The sequence below is a fragment of the Rosa chinensis genome, chromosome 7, assembly GCF_002994745.2.
Source record: "Rosa chinensis cultivar Old Blush chromosome 7, RchiOBHm-V2, whole genome shotgun sequence".
Lineage (NCBI taxonomy): Eukaryota > Viridiplantae > Streptophyta > Magnoliopsida > Rosales > Rosaceae > Rosa > Rosa chinensis.
This window is the reverse complement of record NC_037094.1, coordinates 31,818,551-31,833,475: the sequence shown is the minus strand read 5'-3', so window position 1 is coordinate 31,833,475 and position 14,925 is coordinate 31,818,551. Positions and strand designations below refer to the sequence as shown.

General features: G+C 35.6%; 1 protein-coding gene across 1 annotated transcript; it reads right to left on the bottom strand.

The window, feature by feature from the left end:
* Window positions 1–3,834: 3,834 nt before the first annotated feature.
* LOC112179754 lies at window positions 3,835–12,963 on the bottom strand. Its single transcript, XM_040511421.1, has 8 exons — window positions 12,793–12,963; window positions 8,833–8,912; window positions 8,601–8,660; window positions 6,826–6,851; window positions 6,681–6,709; window positions 6,519–6,568; window positions 5,338–5,573; window positions 3,835–4,234 (listed from the first exon to the last, which is right to left on the bottom strand). The coding sequence occupies exons 1-7, from the start codon at window positions 12,961–12,963 to the stop codon at window positions 5,426–5,428; spliced, it is 564 nt and encodes a 187-aa protein (XP_040367355.1). The 3' UTR covers window positions 3,835–4,234; window positions 5,338–5,425.
* Between the last annotated feature and the right edge of the window lie 1,962 nt (window positions 12,964–14,925).

Below are 14,925 nucleotides of genomic sequence, written 5' to 3'. Positions count from 1 at the left end.
AATTAAACTAAATATAACCAATAATCCCTGCATACAGTTTAGTTCAGGAGATCACATTAAAATCAATTGATATAAATCATAGTAATCCCTGCATACAGTTTAGTTTAGGAGATCACATTAAAATGAATCGATATAAATCATAGTAATCCCTGCATATAGTTTAGTCCAGGAAATTACATTAAAATCAAACAATAGAAATGAAAAAGGAAGATAAATAAGGAAATCAAACAACTCACGCTAAAGCCAAGAAATCACCCTCTCAACTCCATTAAAACAATCACATAATGATGATTCGTTTTCAAAACTTGACATCCTTACCTCTTAAAGATAACACATGTCACTAAAGTGACAAAAGCATATTATTGTAACTCATAATTTAGATATGAAACCCATGTCCCGCTTGGACAACAAAAGAAAGAATACACTCAAAAACTCTTTTTTAAAAACGCGTACTCATGAGTCGCAATTACACAAAGTTACCCCATGAAAGTACAACAACATATAGACCAGAGTTCTAACTGAATCGTAACCAATCACCCAACCAAAGGCTTGGTATCCCGATATTCTTGCCTCTGTCACTACTGTGACATTAGATCCTCAGACCGAAAACATTTAAAAAGTCCCACATGACTCAAAATGTGACGCCAGCTCTCCACAGACTAGAAAAACATTTAAAACTTACCACATGACTCGAAATGTTACACCAGGTCTCCACAGACCAGAAAAACATTTAAAAAGTCACACATGACTCAAAATGTTACACCACAATTCAAAATACTCTTTCAAAACAATATAAATCAACATTCTCAATATATATTATTTTCCAATAAAGAGTAAAACCACACAACACTGTCATGAATGAAATCATAAATATTGTACTCCCCAGAATACTACACCATAGCGAAATTGTACTCTTTACAATAATTGCTTTTACAATCTAAAACCAAATCAAATAATTGACTACCAAAAATATTGTTTTTATAACTCAAATCCAATCTCAAAAACAATATAGAAATCAATTTCATAATATTGTTTTCACACCTTAATACCCAGCACAAATTGACACATATAACTCACATACATAGCAAGTCAATAAAACAATTATTAACATCCTAAAACTCATTTATTTCCTTAGAGCATCAAATCACAACAATAGCATGATCGATATCACAAAAAATACTAATTCTACCTCACTACGCAATTGCACCAATATATATATTTTATGTAAATATATATATATATATATATATATATATATATATATATACACATACATACGTAGTAATCCGCTCAGGAATGCTACTAATACCAACTATATTTCACAAATCCAAAACCCGTGAAAAATTATTTTTATAATATAACCTCATTTTTAACTTACCCATGAACCATAGACGATTAAGTTCATATAATTTAAAACAAATATTTATTTCCGAAAACGATTTCACAATTTATCAAATAATTCTGAATAATAAAGTAACTCCGTTCATAAATGAACCTCGTGAAATTTACTCACCTCTAAATCCCATTGCATCTTCACATGCCACACGAGATAAAGCTCGAACCATTAAACTCCTCTCAACAACCTTCTCACACCTAGTCACATTCAATACGATACAACGTACACAAACTTAAAACCAAAGACTACATCCAACAAGACTTAACTTCCTCCGAGACCTCCCAAGGTCTCTGAAATACTTCTAGGATCAATTTCACAAAATTATACGATGATCCAACAGTCGGATCCTCGCAGATCACAAATCGCGAAAACCGAAACTACAACAAACCTCACATTCTCAAATGATCACAACATGATCCCATAATATATCGACGTGCTCGTATCGACGAGTAGGACACAAAATAGGAAACAGAAACACAAAAACTAGCCGGACGTGCCGCCAACAACCCCCAAATTAGGTCATGAAACCTATGCTATAATGTTCATCTCAACAAGCCCAACAATAGTATCAACTAGCACAAAGTTAAAATCTAAGTCATTTGGCCGGAATTTACCTTGAAAGAAAAAGGGCTGATCGAAACCTTAGAATTTTAAATCTTCGATTCGACCTCTACATTTCAAATTGCTACAAGCCGCTTGGAGGGATTGATGTACGTCTCACAAGCTCCAAAACCCCTCAAGAATTGTAGCCAGTGTGGTCGGAAACCTGAGAAATCACGACTCCTCCGAAACAGCGCTGCCACCGCCTTCTCCGCCTTGCTGCACCTTCTACGGCTCAAATCGAGCCACCAAACCAACACAGACCTAAAGATGGGAAAGAGATGGTTCAAACACGACTGGTGGCAACTGGATGGCCAAAAAACGAAATCGAACTCGGGTCAGCGGCTAGGAGATAGAGAGAGAGAGAGAGAGAACTCGTGGTTTCCGAAAATGGAAACCTAGGGTTTTTTTTCTTCATATTTTTCAGATTTTTTTTTCCAGTTATCCAAAATTAAAATCTTTTTCTGTTGGGCATAACTTCAATTTTTGCGTTCCGTATGTCGACGAACTCCCTTTTTTGCATTCCGTATGTACATGAACTCGTATCTACGCGCTCTACAACTTTCGTAAAGGAAGTTTTCGGAGAAACTCAACGAATGAAAAGTCAACCCTTTGACCCCGCGAAAATAAAACGTTTAGAGTAATTATTTATCCGAAACACTTTATTAATTCCAGAAAATTCTGAGAAATTAATAACAAATTTCCCAGGTATTACAAAAGTTCAGCCCATTATATCTCAAATTGAGGTTTCCACACCCTAGGGGCATCCCGTATCGTTTGCCATCTTTCAAAAAAGATCACACAATCTTCTACTTCTGCAAAAACCACCCAATTAACAAATTAGCAACAAAACTTTCATAATAGCAACAATTTCTAGCTTTTTCCACCAAACCCATAACATGGACTAGTTTTCATATTTTTCAGATCTTTTTTCTATTTATCCAAAATTAAAATCTTTTTCCGTTGGCCATAACTTCAATTTTTGTGTTCCGTATGTCGACGAACTCCGATTTTTGCATTCCGTATGTCCATCAACTCGTATCAGCGCGCTCTACAACTTTTGTGAAGGAAATTTTAGGAGAAACTCAACGAATAAAAAGTCAACCCTTTGACGCCGTGAAAATAAAACGTTTAGAGTAATTATTCGTCTGAAACACTTATTAATTCCAGAAAATTCCAAGATATTAATAACAAATTTCCCTGGTATTACAAAAGTTCAGCCCATTATACCTCAAATTGAGGTTTCCCACTACACCAAAAAACGAAACAGACGACAGGTTTTTTTCGTTGTGTGATTTGGAGGCTCACCGTTGTGTATCGGAGCGTTGTCTGATTAAATTTTGCACAACGGTGGTGCACCATTGTATGATATACAAACACACGACATATTTTTATTATCAGCGTTATGTCATCTCTCGACAGATGCCAAGCACAGCTGCCACGTAGCATAACGTGCATCTTCCATACAACAGAACTTATTTCCAAGCTGTTGTTGGAAACCCTTGTTAAACAATTTTTTTTTTCATTTCATCGTCGTCTGATATTCCATCACACTTCAGTTGTACACTATGGTTGTTGTGTGAATTGGTCTTGGACAACATAATTTAGTTCTTATCGTTGTGTGATTTTAAAATCAGAAGACATAGTTTTTTTACAACCATTGTGTGATATGTAAGGAGTGCATCGAGTGAATGACCCAATTTTTATATTCAGACAACGTTAGATTGCCACACTATAAAACTGTAGTACAAATCATTTTCATTTGCTATATTTTGTGCATATATAGCTCCATTTTACCTAATGAACATTGATCAATTGGAAATAAAACACATTGCAAATGCTCAAATGAGTAATCAAACCCATTCCATATATCTCAAATGTTAAAAGGGAGCATTTCCCAATCATCCAAGCAACCATTAATAGAAGAAAAGTATTCAAATGCATGGCCATCTACTTGGGACATCAAAAGCTGATACAACTACGTTGTTCCAAATTAAACATGCCACATATAGTGTGTGCAGGAACTTGGTTTCTACAGCCAACATATTGATACAAACTCTTGTCTTCCCACTATTCCCGGAACTTAGTTTGTGCAGCCATGGTGTCAAACCTATAAAGTTGAAGCGATGCTTGGTGAGTTAAATTTTGATTTGTTTAGCCATGGAATCAAATCTAGTTCCCCACCTGTCTTTATCCAGCATCAACTACATGCACCGTCCTTTACTTGAACAACATGATCTGCAAGCCATCAATGAAAGAAAAAATGAAGATACTTTGGCAAGGAAATCATACAATATCAGCAAGACTTTTGCATAAACTGAGATTGTGAAATGATCATGATTATGCATTTATATATCATAAATTATAAAGGCAAATATAGCATTTAGAAACAGAACAACTCTCAAGCAAAAATCACAGCTCAATTAATTATCATCTTCTGGTGGAATCATTTTCTGGTTCCTAATTCCTAAAACCTCTATATTTACTAGAACCAAAGAGTTCAATATTTGAAATTTCACTCAACAAGTCAGACTTATTAACGCACTGGACACACTCAAACAGGACCAAATTAATCTGATAAAAGCACTGAAGTACTAAACTCATCAAGCATTGGCCTTTACAAAAACTCAGGTAACTAAACCTCACATCATAAACCATGAACACAGCTAGAATCGTAAGCATGGCTATTCAACTACAAAAGCAAGAAATCAAAGTCCTGTTACATGAGAAAAGTGAAGAAGTCATGAAAGCAGCAAACCATGACTATAATCATTGTTTATCTGCTGAAAATTGAGTGTGCAAATGTTCCAAGACTCTAAATCACTACCAAGTAAATAGAGGATTAACCAAAGCATCACAGACCCTGTCACAGAAGGAGAACTATAGCTTAGAACAACAATAGAACAGAAAGTTACCATACCTTTTGACATAAACCACACTGTCATTCTTTTTTCTTACTCTGTTTTTTGCAAAATTGAAACTTAAAAATGTCATTTCAATGCACAAAATTGGGATAGAAAACATTGGGCTGAGTCAAATACTTGAATTTCCTATCGTGGTATTGCTTCTAAGATACAGACATGGGAAGCCACTACTAACAAAGAACTTAGGCAAGATTCTCCAATCCATTTATGTACACATTTACCAAAAACCACTCAATAAAAAATACATAAACAAAAAGCTTCCATTAACAAGTTTGAGCATTTTATGGTTCCAGATTTTGCTGATTGTTTTTCTTATTGCAAGTATCCTAATTAAGAAGACAATGATTACATAATCAAAACACTACAGAAATAAAAAGCACATAGATGAAGAAGTCATTTTTTTTATTAAGAAATCACCTTAAAAAGCATGTATGGAGTTCCTGTTTCAATCTGGGATTTCAAAACCTCATACCAACGTTGTTGGGAAGATACAACTCTTTTGGCCTTACCGTGTGCAGCAATCAAGAATAAATATAAAGCTATTCATAACAAAAAGATGCTGAATGTTAATATCGAGCCTGGTATTACTCACTTTCATAACGAGTGCAAAGCTGTTCGAAGCTTTCATCGTAGCAATCTCCCAGACCTGGACACTATTAGGACAAAAGAGTGACCACTTTTCATTATTTCCAACCCTTTTCATGAATAGATTAGGCACCCAAAGAGCATAGAAAAGATTACGAGCTCTGAGCTCTTCCTATAAGATAATAAATTCCAGGTAAATAGTCTGAAGCCTAAGTTGTTCATCTTAAAAGAAAATCAGGCATTCTTTTTATTACGGAAAGTATTGTTTTTGATGATTTCAATAGTCTACATACTGATGTCTCATGCAAATAATTCTTAAAAAAAAAAATGGGGCAAATTCATTACAGGAAAACGTGTAATTATAATGTACCCAATTCCAATTTCAACCATCAGCCAAACCCCAAAGCAATTTTTACTTTATAACAACCAAATTTTAACTAGATAAAACCTTGATGATTCTGTGGAATTTAACATTGTTGTAGTAGCCTCTGTGAGAGAGCTCGATGAAGTTCCTGCAAGTCCTGGGTGCAGTCATATCTTAATGAATTTCATAACAGTTATATCTGCCTCCTCCTCCCCTTCCTAAAAAGCAACCAAACCAATAAGAACACAAATTCATGACAAATTGAACAAAACCATACCCTAAAGATCAGATTTTGAAATTCATGAAATTGAACAGATTAGGGGAAATCAAAAATTGAGAGAAAGATGAAGAAGATAGCCTGGTCGTGTTGCATTCTTGAATCAGGACTAGAATTGCTTTGGTTTCGAAGCTTGTAAAACATGTTTTGTTAAATGCTGGCAGCTTTAAATTGAACCGTATACTAAGGAAAACACCACTTGTGTTCCAGTCTAGTTACATAATGTAGCAAGTGAAACTAACTAAAAAGAGTTATGTCTAAAACCTCATATATATCTAATGGGTTTAACCAAATTCCACAATTGACACAGGAGCCATAAGAAAAAAATTGATAGGAAAATGCAAAGAGATGAAGCATATTATAGATGGGCACCTCTCAATATCAGCATAACATTGGGTCTTCTTCTGCCTTGTCTCAATGTCCTGTCAAATACCCAAATACACAAACCCAGCCATAATTCAGAATTCGTAAACAAAAATTCACAACACGGTAAATTAACAGAGAAAAAAAGATGGAGCCATTTGGAATACATACAGAGATTGGGCAACGGGACTTGGCGAGAACTGCGGGAGAGAATAGCAAAGACAATACTAAGAGGATTTGGATTTTGAGTGGAAGAGTGATACAGCTGAATAGTGATACGGGAGAGAATAGCAAAGACAATAGAAATTGCAATTACCAATTGTTGAAAGTAGTGATGAAGAGTGATACGGCTAAAATAGCCTCACAATTTAACCCTGCAAAATGTAGTTGTCAGTATAGGATAAGCAGGGATCGTTCAGTCTGGGGATTGTAGGGTACATCTACACAAAAAGGTCAATTAACAAATAAAAGAATAAAATGGGGGGTGTTCAAATTTGGTTGCTATTCTACTTAAAATAAAAACAAAACAAATAAAACTATCTACAATGATCGACTTCCCTAACCTAGATCAATACTACTCGGAAATTACCAAGTGTAAAAACAGAAAATCCATTTCAACATGCTACAAAAATGTGCCCATCTTAAATGCCTAGATAAGAGCTCAAATGAAAAGCCTCAGCGAATCAATCCATTTATCTGATTCGTTCTAATGTAGGCTTGGATCGGAAAAGTCCTTACCAAGCCTAATACTACTAATTTTTTAAAACACTCAGCGTAGTTCTCTTAACTAGTAGTATTATCTAACCCTTGAATCAACTCACACGTGCAAATTAACCATTAGACATAGAATTTAACACGTAATTTCCAGAATCGTTTAACCATTGAACATAGTTTTTACCACTTTTTAGAACTAATTGCTACTTGTTTAACTCAGCGCCTTAACAAATAACAATTACTCTTGGCAAATTAAGAAAACACACAAGAACTCTCACCGTTATTCTAGCATGCAAACTTATGAACTTAACTCTGAAAATTACCTAAACACATAAAAGGGCACAATATTGTAACATGCATCATAAAAGAATTCTCAAAATTAACTCAATAATAAACTGAAAATCTCAAAAATATTAATAAAAATATTCTGAAAATTTCGTGTCTCCAATTACAAAACTCACAAATGCAAACCCACAAAACCGAAACAAAAATTATAAGTAGAGTCATAGTTACACTTTGAAGCTTTCCTCAGCGGCTTAGCAACACGGTGATGAACTCGTCTCTGCTATGGTGGTGGAGCGTCCTTGACTCAGCGCCTTAGAGCTTTGTAGATTGATGGATGTTTGGTGTCACGGTCTTGTAGGTGATGGAAGTTTAAGGAGTGAATTGGGCAGAGTCTCGGAAAAGTTTTTGGTCAGGAAGTGATATGCCGGGAAGTGATCTTGGTTGGGAAGTGATGCTAATTCTGTTCTGGACGTTGCCTATTTATAGGGGAGCATTGGTTGACTTTTGTCGATCATACCCTTCCTCATTGGACGGATGGGATGGCATCGTAATTCCTTTAATTTTCCAACTGAAACATCTCCTTTAAGGCCTTAACTCCTCTTATAATGGGGCAATTCCTTTAATTTCCAAGCTGAAACATCTTTTTCTTATTTATTTTCCAGTTGAAACATCTTTCTCTTTTATTCTTCAACTGAAAACATCTTTCTCCTTTATTCCCCAACTGAAAACGTCTTTCTCCTTTATTCCCCTTCTTCATTGCTTGGTCAAATATCTTAATGCTTTATTTTATGACTCAATCATTGCTGTTTCCAAGAGTTCAACCAGGTAAGGTTTCCTACAACAAGCAGGAGAATATCAGAATTTTCTAGAGAAAATAAAATGTAAAGACCGCAAAAACAGTCGACAGTGAGGAATTCTGATCCAGCTAGGATTTTTCATGAATTTTACTTTTTCCGCTTATTTCACTCCAAACACTCAACAAGACTCTAAAAACGACTCAATGACTCAAAATACTAAACTTAAGGGAGAAACAAGGCTAAAATAGGGCACATATTCAATAATATCATCACACTTTTTGCTCTTATCAAAGAGGCCTTGGAATGGTTGGAGAAGATGGTCTGCTGCAGATTCTCTGCAAATAAGGCAAACCAGCTGCGCATGGAACAAATTAAGATTCTTTCTATCAATGAAAGCAAATAAGCAAAGCAAGATGAGATTTTGAAGCTACTAAGCCAATGAATAACCAACAAAACATGGTTATAATCGAGATTAAAAACCAAACAAAACGCAGTTCTTCACCAAAACAAATCAAAATTTAACTCACCAAGAATCACCGAGAAACCCACAAATCCCTAAATCGAGTAGCCCATAAATCCACAAATCGAATGACCCAAAAATGGAACCCTAATCTTAGCAGATTGAAACCCCATTTTCCTCCTCTTCCTTTCTAGTGCGAAGAATCCACAAATGGAACCTTAATCAATGAGGACAATGATGGATGAGTAGAACCCTACAGGAACTGAGTCGAACCCTAATCGATGAGTAATAGACCCCCTACTCGAACTAAGTTGACCCCTAATAGAAATATGTTTTGATGAGAGATCGACGGTGTTTTCAGGAGAAAATAGTTGTTTTGAGGAGCTACTCGAAGAAAAGAGTTGGGAGTTATTTTGTTGAGTGTTGACGAAATAGCTACTTTGACAAAGTGTTGAGGAGACAACGTCGATCAATAGCCCTAGTTATGTTTTCAAAGGCGTGCTCTCTTTGCTTTTGTATTTATGAATCAGACAACACATGGACCAAGTTATGTTGTCTATTATGTACAAATTAAACTTGAGCTGAGGTTTTAAAGAGGGAAAGTTCCCGCTATGCAATCAAAATAAAAGTTTTCAGACAACATAAATAAATAATTTAGTTGTGGGATCATACAACACAAAGTAAAAATTAGTAGGTCTTGGGGGGGGCGGGCTGCCTTTTTGGAGCAAATTTAGGCAGATCCAACCATCCCCATATATATTCCTTGATCATACAACACAAAGTAAAAAACTGTTGTATGATATTTTGCCTGCTACTCTCATACAACAGATATAACTATTCTGTTGTACTTTGGAGTATCAATTTGGAGCCAAATTTAAGTCAGGCTAGAAGGGAAATCTACTGCTATTTTATTTTTGCATTCACACAACAAACAATTTTTATAACTGTTGTGCAATGAACTTCTAGCTAAAAAGTTTAGAATTTTAACCACCTTATACAACGTAAGTTTTGTAAATGTGTTGTATGATTCACTTTTCCTCATCACACAACAATTTTTTTTTTTTTCGTTGTGCAAAAAGTGTTGTGTGTTTAAGTTATTGGTGTAGTGTCCACACCCTAGGGGCATCCCTTTTCGTTTGCCATCTTTAAAAAAAGAACACATAATCTTCTACTTCTGCAAAAACCACCCAATTAACACATTAGTAACAAAACTTTCATAATAAGGTTAGCAACAATTTCTAGCTTTTTCTACCAAACCCGTAACATGGGCTAGTATAGTTTTCTGCCATCAAATCCAAATAAAAGAAGAGTTTTTCTATTGGAACCTCCAAATTTACTCACTTGACCTCTATGCTTTTTACACCTCCTATCAAATTTTCAAATACTAAATTTACTCATTAAACCTCACTAAAGTTCCTCAAATAACCTCACTCATATAATTAATTTACAAACAAAGATCTTTATAATAAAAAAACTTAGTCATTTCAATGATTTAATTACTCTATAAATCTTAATTACATCTCCATTCCTTAATCAGATAACATAAATCACTTATCCAATAAAAAAAAAATCAAACACAAGGTACTGAGTTTTAAAAATTAATAAAAATAAAATAACATGAACTATTATGTGATTTTTTTATTTACTTTTTCTTTTTTAGCTATTCAAAAAAAAAAGATTAATCATTTTTTCTTAATGTTTCTCTATTTTCTGTACCTCATGATTAATTATTTAAATATTTTTTATTTATTTTTATTTGCTAGCTCTTTTATTTTTCTTCTTCTTTTTACAAATATAATAGATAGATTTAGATTTAGGGCATAATACAATTTATTTTGTTCTCCCTGACCAATATGCGTTCAATATGCATATCATACATTTTTATCTTAATCATAGTTTTATTTCTTAATATATATATATATATATATATATATATGAATGCTTTAATGAGTACGTAGTGAAATTGGAAAATGAAAATAGATAGGGAAAATAATAAAGAATGCAATCTAATATTATTGAATTGGAAAGTCTAGAGAAAATAAATATAACCATTTTTTGGGTATAATTATTGTCCCTAATAGTCATTTTATAGTAGGTTATATATGTCATTTAATATTTCATAACAGAATGAGGTCAAGTGAGCAGATTTGGAGGTCCCAATAGAAACTCTCATAAAAGAACTTGAATCAAAACCTGATTCATGGACTAGCATATTACCTGCCCAACCCATATTATGGATGCAATAAAACCCTAGTACAATGAAGCTAGAACCATAATATACTTACACATAATCACTTCAAACACTTAAGCCATATGCATTTTGATACGAAACTGTGTATGAAATTTTATATGAAATTGGGCCACAACAATATCCAGTAAGAAATTAAAAGAGCAGAGTTAGTAAGAGTACTAAGTTGGATTTAAATTTTTAGCAATGGACAACCAATATCCAGTAGTCTCAAGAATCAAAGCATTCTTTGATCCCAGATTCCTAACCACCTGAGAGGCCATCAAAGACAAAATGTGAACGACAGATACAAAACCCCACTCCATGCCGTTCCTAAATCATCCTCCTGACACCAAAATTCATACTCAAATCACATCCATTTTGCGCAATATTTTACAATTTTTAAACCACTTAAATTGAAAATTCAAAAATCGAAAACTCATAGTGCTGACAGTGCTCTCCAGATTCTAAGTAGCACCAAGCAAAATTGGTGCTAGGGATTCAGAATTTTACCATCGGCGATTTTGAGGAGATCGCAGAGAGAGCAAGATTGGTGATGTATAGACGGCTGGTGGACTTGTCCAAGACAGCTTCCTATCCTTGCATCACGAGACAGCTTATTAATTTTCGATCTTGGATTGGGTGCATGGTTTGGCCCGGTCCACGACGTTTATGAGAGAGAGAGAGAGAGAGAGAGAGAGAGCAAGATTGGTGATGTACAAGACGGAGGAGGTCGTAGAGAGAGAGAAAGATTGGTGATGTACGAGACGGATGGTGGACCTGTACGAGACAGCTTCCGATCATTGCATCGCAAGACAACTCATTAGTTCTCGATCTTGCATTGGGTGCAAGGTCCAGTCCGATCCGCGGCGTTTGTGTGTGTGTGTGTGTGTGTGTGTGTGTGAGAGAGAGAGAGAGAGAGAGAGAGAGAGAGAGAGAGAGAGAGAGAGAGAGAGAGAGAGAGAGAGAGAGAGAGAGAGAGAGACAGAGAGACAGACAGAGAGAGAGACAGACAGACAGATAGACAGAGACAGAGACAGAGAGGAGAGTTGGGGAGCTAGGAGAGAGGTTGAATCTGAACCCTTTTTTTCCTTTCCCAAAATAAAACGAGGAGTTTTGTGAAAAGCAGGGAGTTTAAATTTGGCCAAAAAATGGTAGGCAAAGTTGATAGAGGGAGTCAAAAAATTTGAATTTTGGCTAAGTGTGAAACTCAGACAACATAAATTCATAGCCATTGTCTAAAGCAACGTTGCAAAATAGACTAAAACATCAATAAATAACTGTTGTCGAAAGCCATTGTCTAAAGCAGAGTTGCACAGTAGAATAAAGTAGCAATAAATAATTGTTGTCTGAATAAAATCAGTCAAACAACATCAAAACTGAATCATTGTCTAAATAGTAATTGCACAATAGTAAAGTATCAACAAATAACTGTTGTTTGAAGCCATTGTCTTAAAGAAAGTTACACAACATAATAAAGTAGCAAAAAATAACTGTTGTCAGAATTAAATCGGTCAGACAATATCAAAATACCACAATTATCTGAATAGTAATTGCACAACAATCAATGTAATAACTATTGTCTGAAATAACTCACTCAGACAACATCAAAATATAACCATTATCTGAATAACAATTACACAACAGCAATGTAATAATTGTTGACTGAATCAAAAATTTGGGCAACATAGTAATTCTTGCTGTCGTCTGAGGCTAAAAATTTCGATGTTGTTGGAAGTGTATTGTCTGATTAGTTTTTTGGCATAGTGATGGTTTCTTCCAACAATTAAGCTCACCTACCAGAGCTCCATGAATCCAAGAGCACACTAGATCACCAACCCCCTTGTTGTATCCCAAATTCCCAATGTACCCAAACACAAACGTAATCCACATCAACCAAAAGACGATCAAGTCTCCTAACCCCAACATAACAAATAGTTGTCGGACAGCTACCAGCGTCATCCGATCCATGGCGTGAAACCATGATTTTCCCACTAGCCACCAGTCCTTTCAAGACCACTAGGAATTCACGCAGTCCACTGTTGCTGTCATCTGAGAAGAAAACTGAAAACCGTGCAGCACCCACAACCAAAGAAGAACCAAACCAAATAGATGAAACAACGCATGTCTGGCTACACCTGCCTTACCCCGACGCCGACGCAGTAGGGCCGCCGGACAAGCAGCCGCGTAACCTCCGTAAAACTGAAAACCTAGAATGCGTGCTCAAAATCACTTTGTATTTTTCTACTAACTTACGTCTGGTTTCAGTAAGTCCTAAAATGTTTTCGTACATAAAGTAAAAATAATAAATGACCCACTCTGATCAGAATGAATAAGCACATATAATCTAAAGAAGTTAGAACCTGAAGCCTAGTCAAGTACTTTATTTACCAAAATAACAAGGATTGAAAGAGCTAGCATTCTCAAATGCTTCCACAGTCACATTTAGGTACTTAATTTATCAAAACCACTCAAAGAAGTGGGTCGAGCAGAAGGTGAAAATACATAAAGAGAGAGTAAATGTCATAAATAGTCCCCGAAGTTTGTGCCAGTCGACACTTTGATTCCCAAAATTCTAAAACTATCACATCACTACCTTAAAATTAACCCCGGACATACTTTTAGTACCCTCCGTTAATAGCACTGTTAACTCTATTTTCCAAGAACATTTTCATCTTGCCCTTTCTCTTTCCCTACCACAGATTCATCACCGGCTTGATCAAGATAATTAGTCACTAATCACTAACTAATAATTAGACAAAAATGCAAGTGTAAATAGTACTAGTATATGCAAAATGATAAGTAATTAGAATAACTAGTAATTAACTAACCTAATAGAAGTGGTGTTAGCTCAGTGGTTAGAGTACCCACTACCAATGTACGAAGTCATGGGTTCGAGTCACCATGGAGGCAGGAGTGAAACCCTTTGATCCTTTTTTCATAAAATTAAAAAAAAAAAAAAAAAACTAACCTAATAGAAGAAAAGACGAAAATGGCCTTGGAAAAAAAAGTTAGCAGTGTTATTAATGTTAAGGGTAATATAGGAGTGTTGGTTATTTTTACTAGTGTTGGTTATTTCACTTAGTTTGCTTTAGTATATAAAGAGAATGTATGGTTATAAAAATGTAATTAGAAATTCCAGTCACAATGTAGTCCTTAGTTTTCTCAGCGTTTTTTTTTTCCTTCCTCCTCCTTCCTTCTTCTGTCTTCTTCTTCCATGGTTGAAACTCTAGCATGGTATCAGAGCCATGGTGGCCTGACCATCACTCCACCGTTGCTTCTCCACTGCAGTTCTCTCCATTCTTAGTTTCTTTTGTGTTTCAATATAGCAGAAATCGAATCGAATAAGCCCCAAAATCCCCCAATTGGAATTCCCAAACCCTAAAAATGTCGATCTCTCTCAATCCCTCGTCATCACCAAGCTGTCGTCCAATTACGAACTCTTACCGTCTCCGAAGTCGACGTCTTTCTGCTTTCTACTCTCGCCGAGTCGCCGGTGACCACTGGACCTCACTGGACCTCTATCTCCAACCGGAGGTCAAGATAACTCGACGGCTTCCGATGAGATTCCATCGGCATCTGTGTCATTGGCCGATTCAGGCCCAGAGATTACATACGACAATTCCGACTCCGACGGTGTTGAAATTTCAGAGTGTGTGTGGTTCAAGCTTTGGCTCAAACGCTACGTTCTATCTTCTTCTGGTAAAATCTGGACTGTGCCTCTCATGAAAGTTCAATTGCTTCTTGAAAATTAAGTTGGGTATATTGAGTGTTACTGCTGTGTGACCTACTCTTGCGTATCGATTGCCCCATATTACCTGGATTATGAACTCTGTCTGCTTAGGTGATGGTATTTGGTGTGATAAGGTTGATGTTGATATGTTATGATTTGGTACTCTTTAAGTAAAATATGATCATATGCTACTGAAGATA

What these genes read in the sequence shown, in the direction of transcription:
- LOC112179754 (XM_040511421.1), bottom strand. Translation starts at nt 12,963, where the DNA reads ATGGATCGGATGACGCTGGTAGCTGTCCGACAACTATTTGTTATGTTG. An exon ending in AGTCCCGTTGCCCAATCTCT is followed by an intron (nt 6,569 to 6,680) that starts GTATGTATTCCA and finishes GGTATTTGACAG; the next exon opens with GACATTGAGACAAGGCAGAA. An exon ending in TGTTATGCTGATATTGAGAG is followed by an intron (nt 5,574 to 6,518) that starts GTGCCCATCTAT and finishes TTGTCCTAATAG; the next exon opens with TGTCCAGGTCTGGGAGATTG.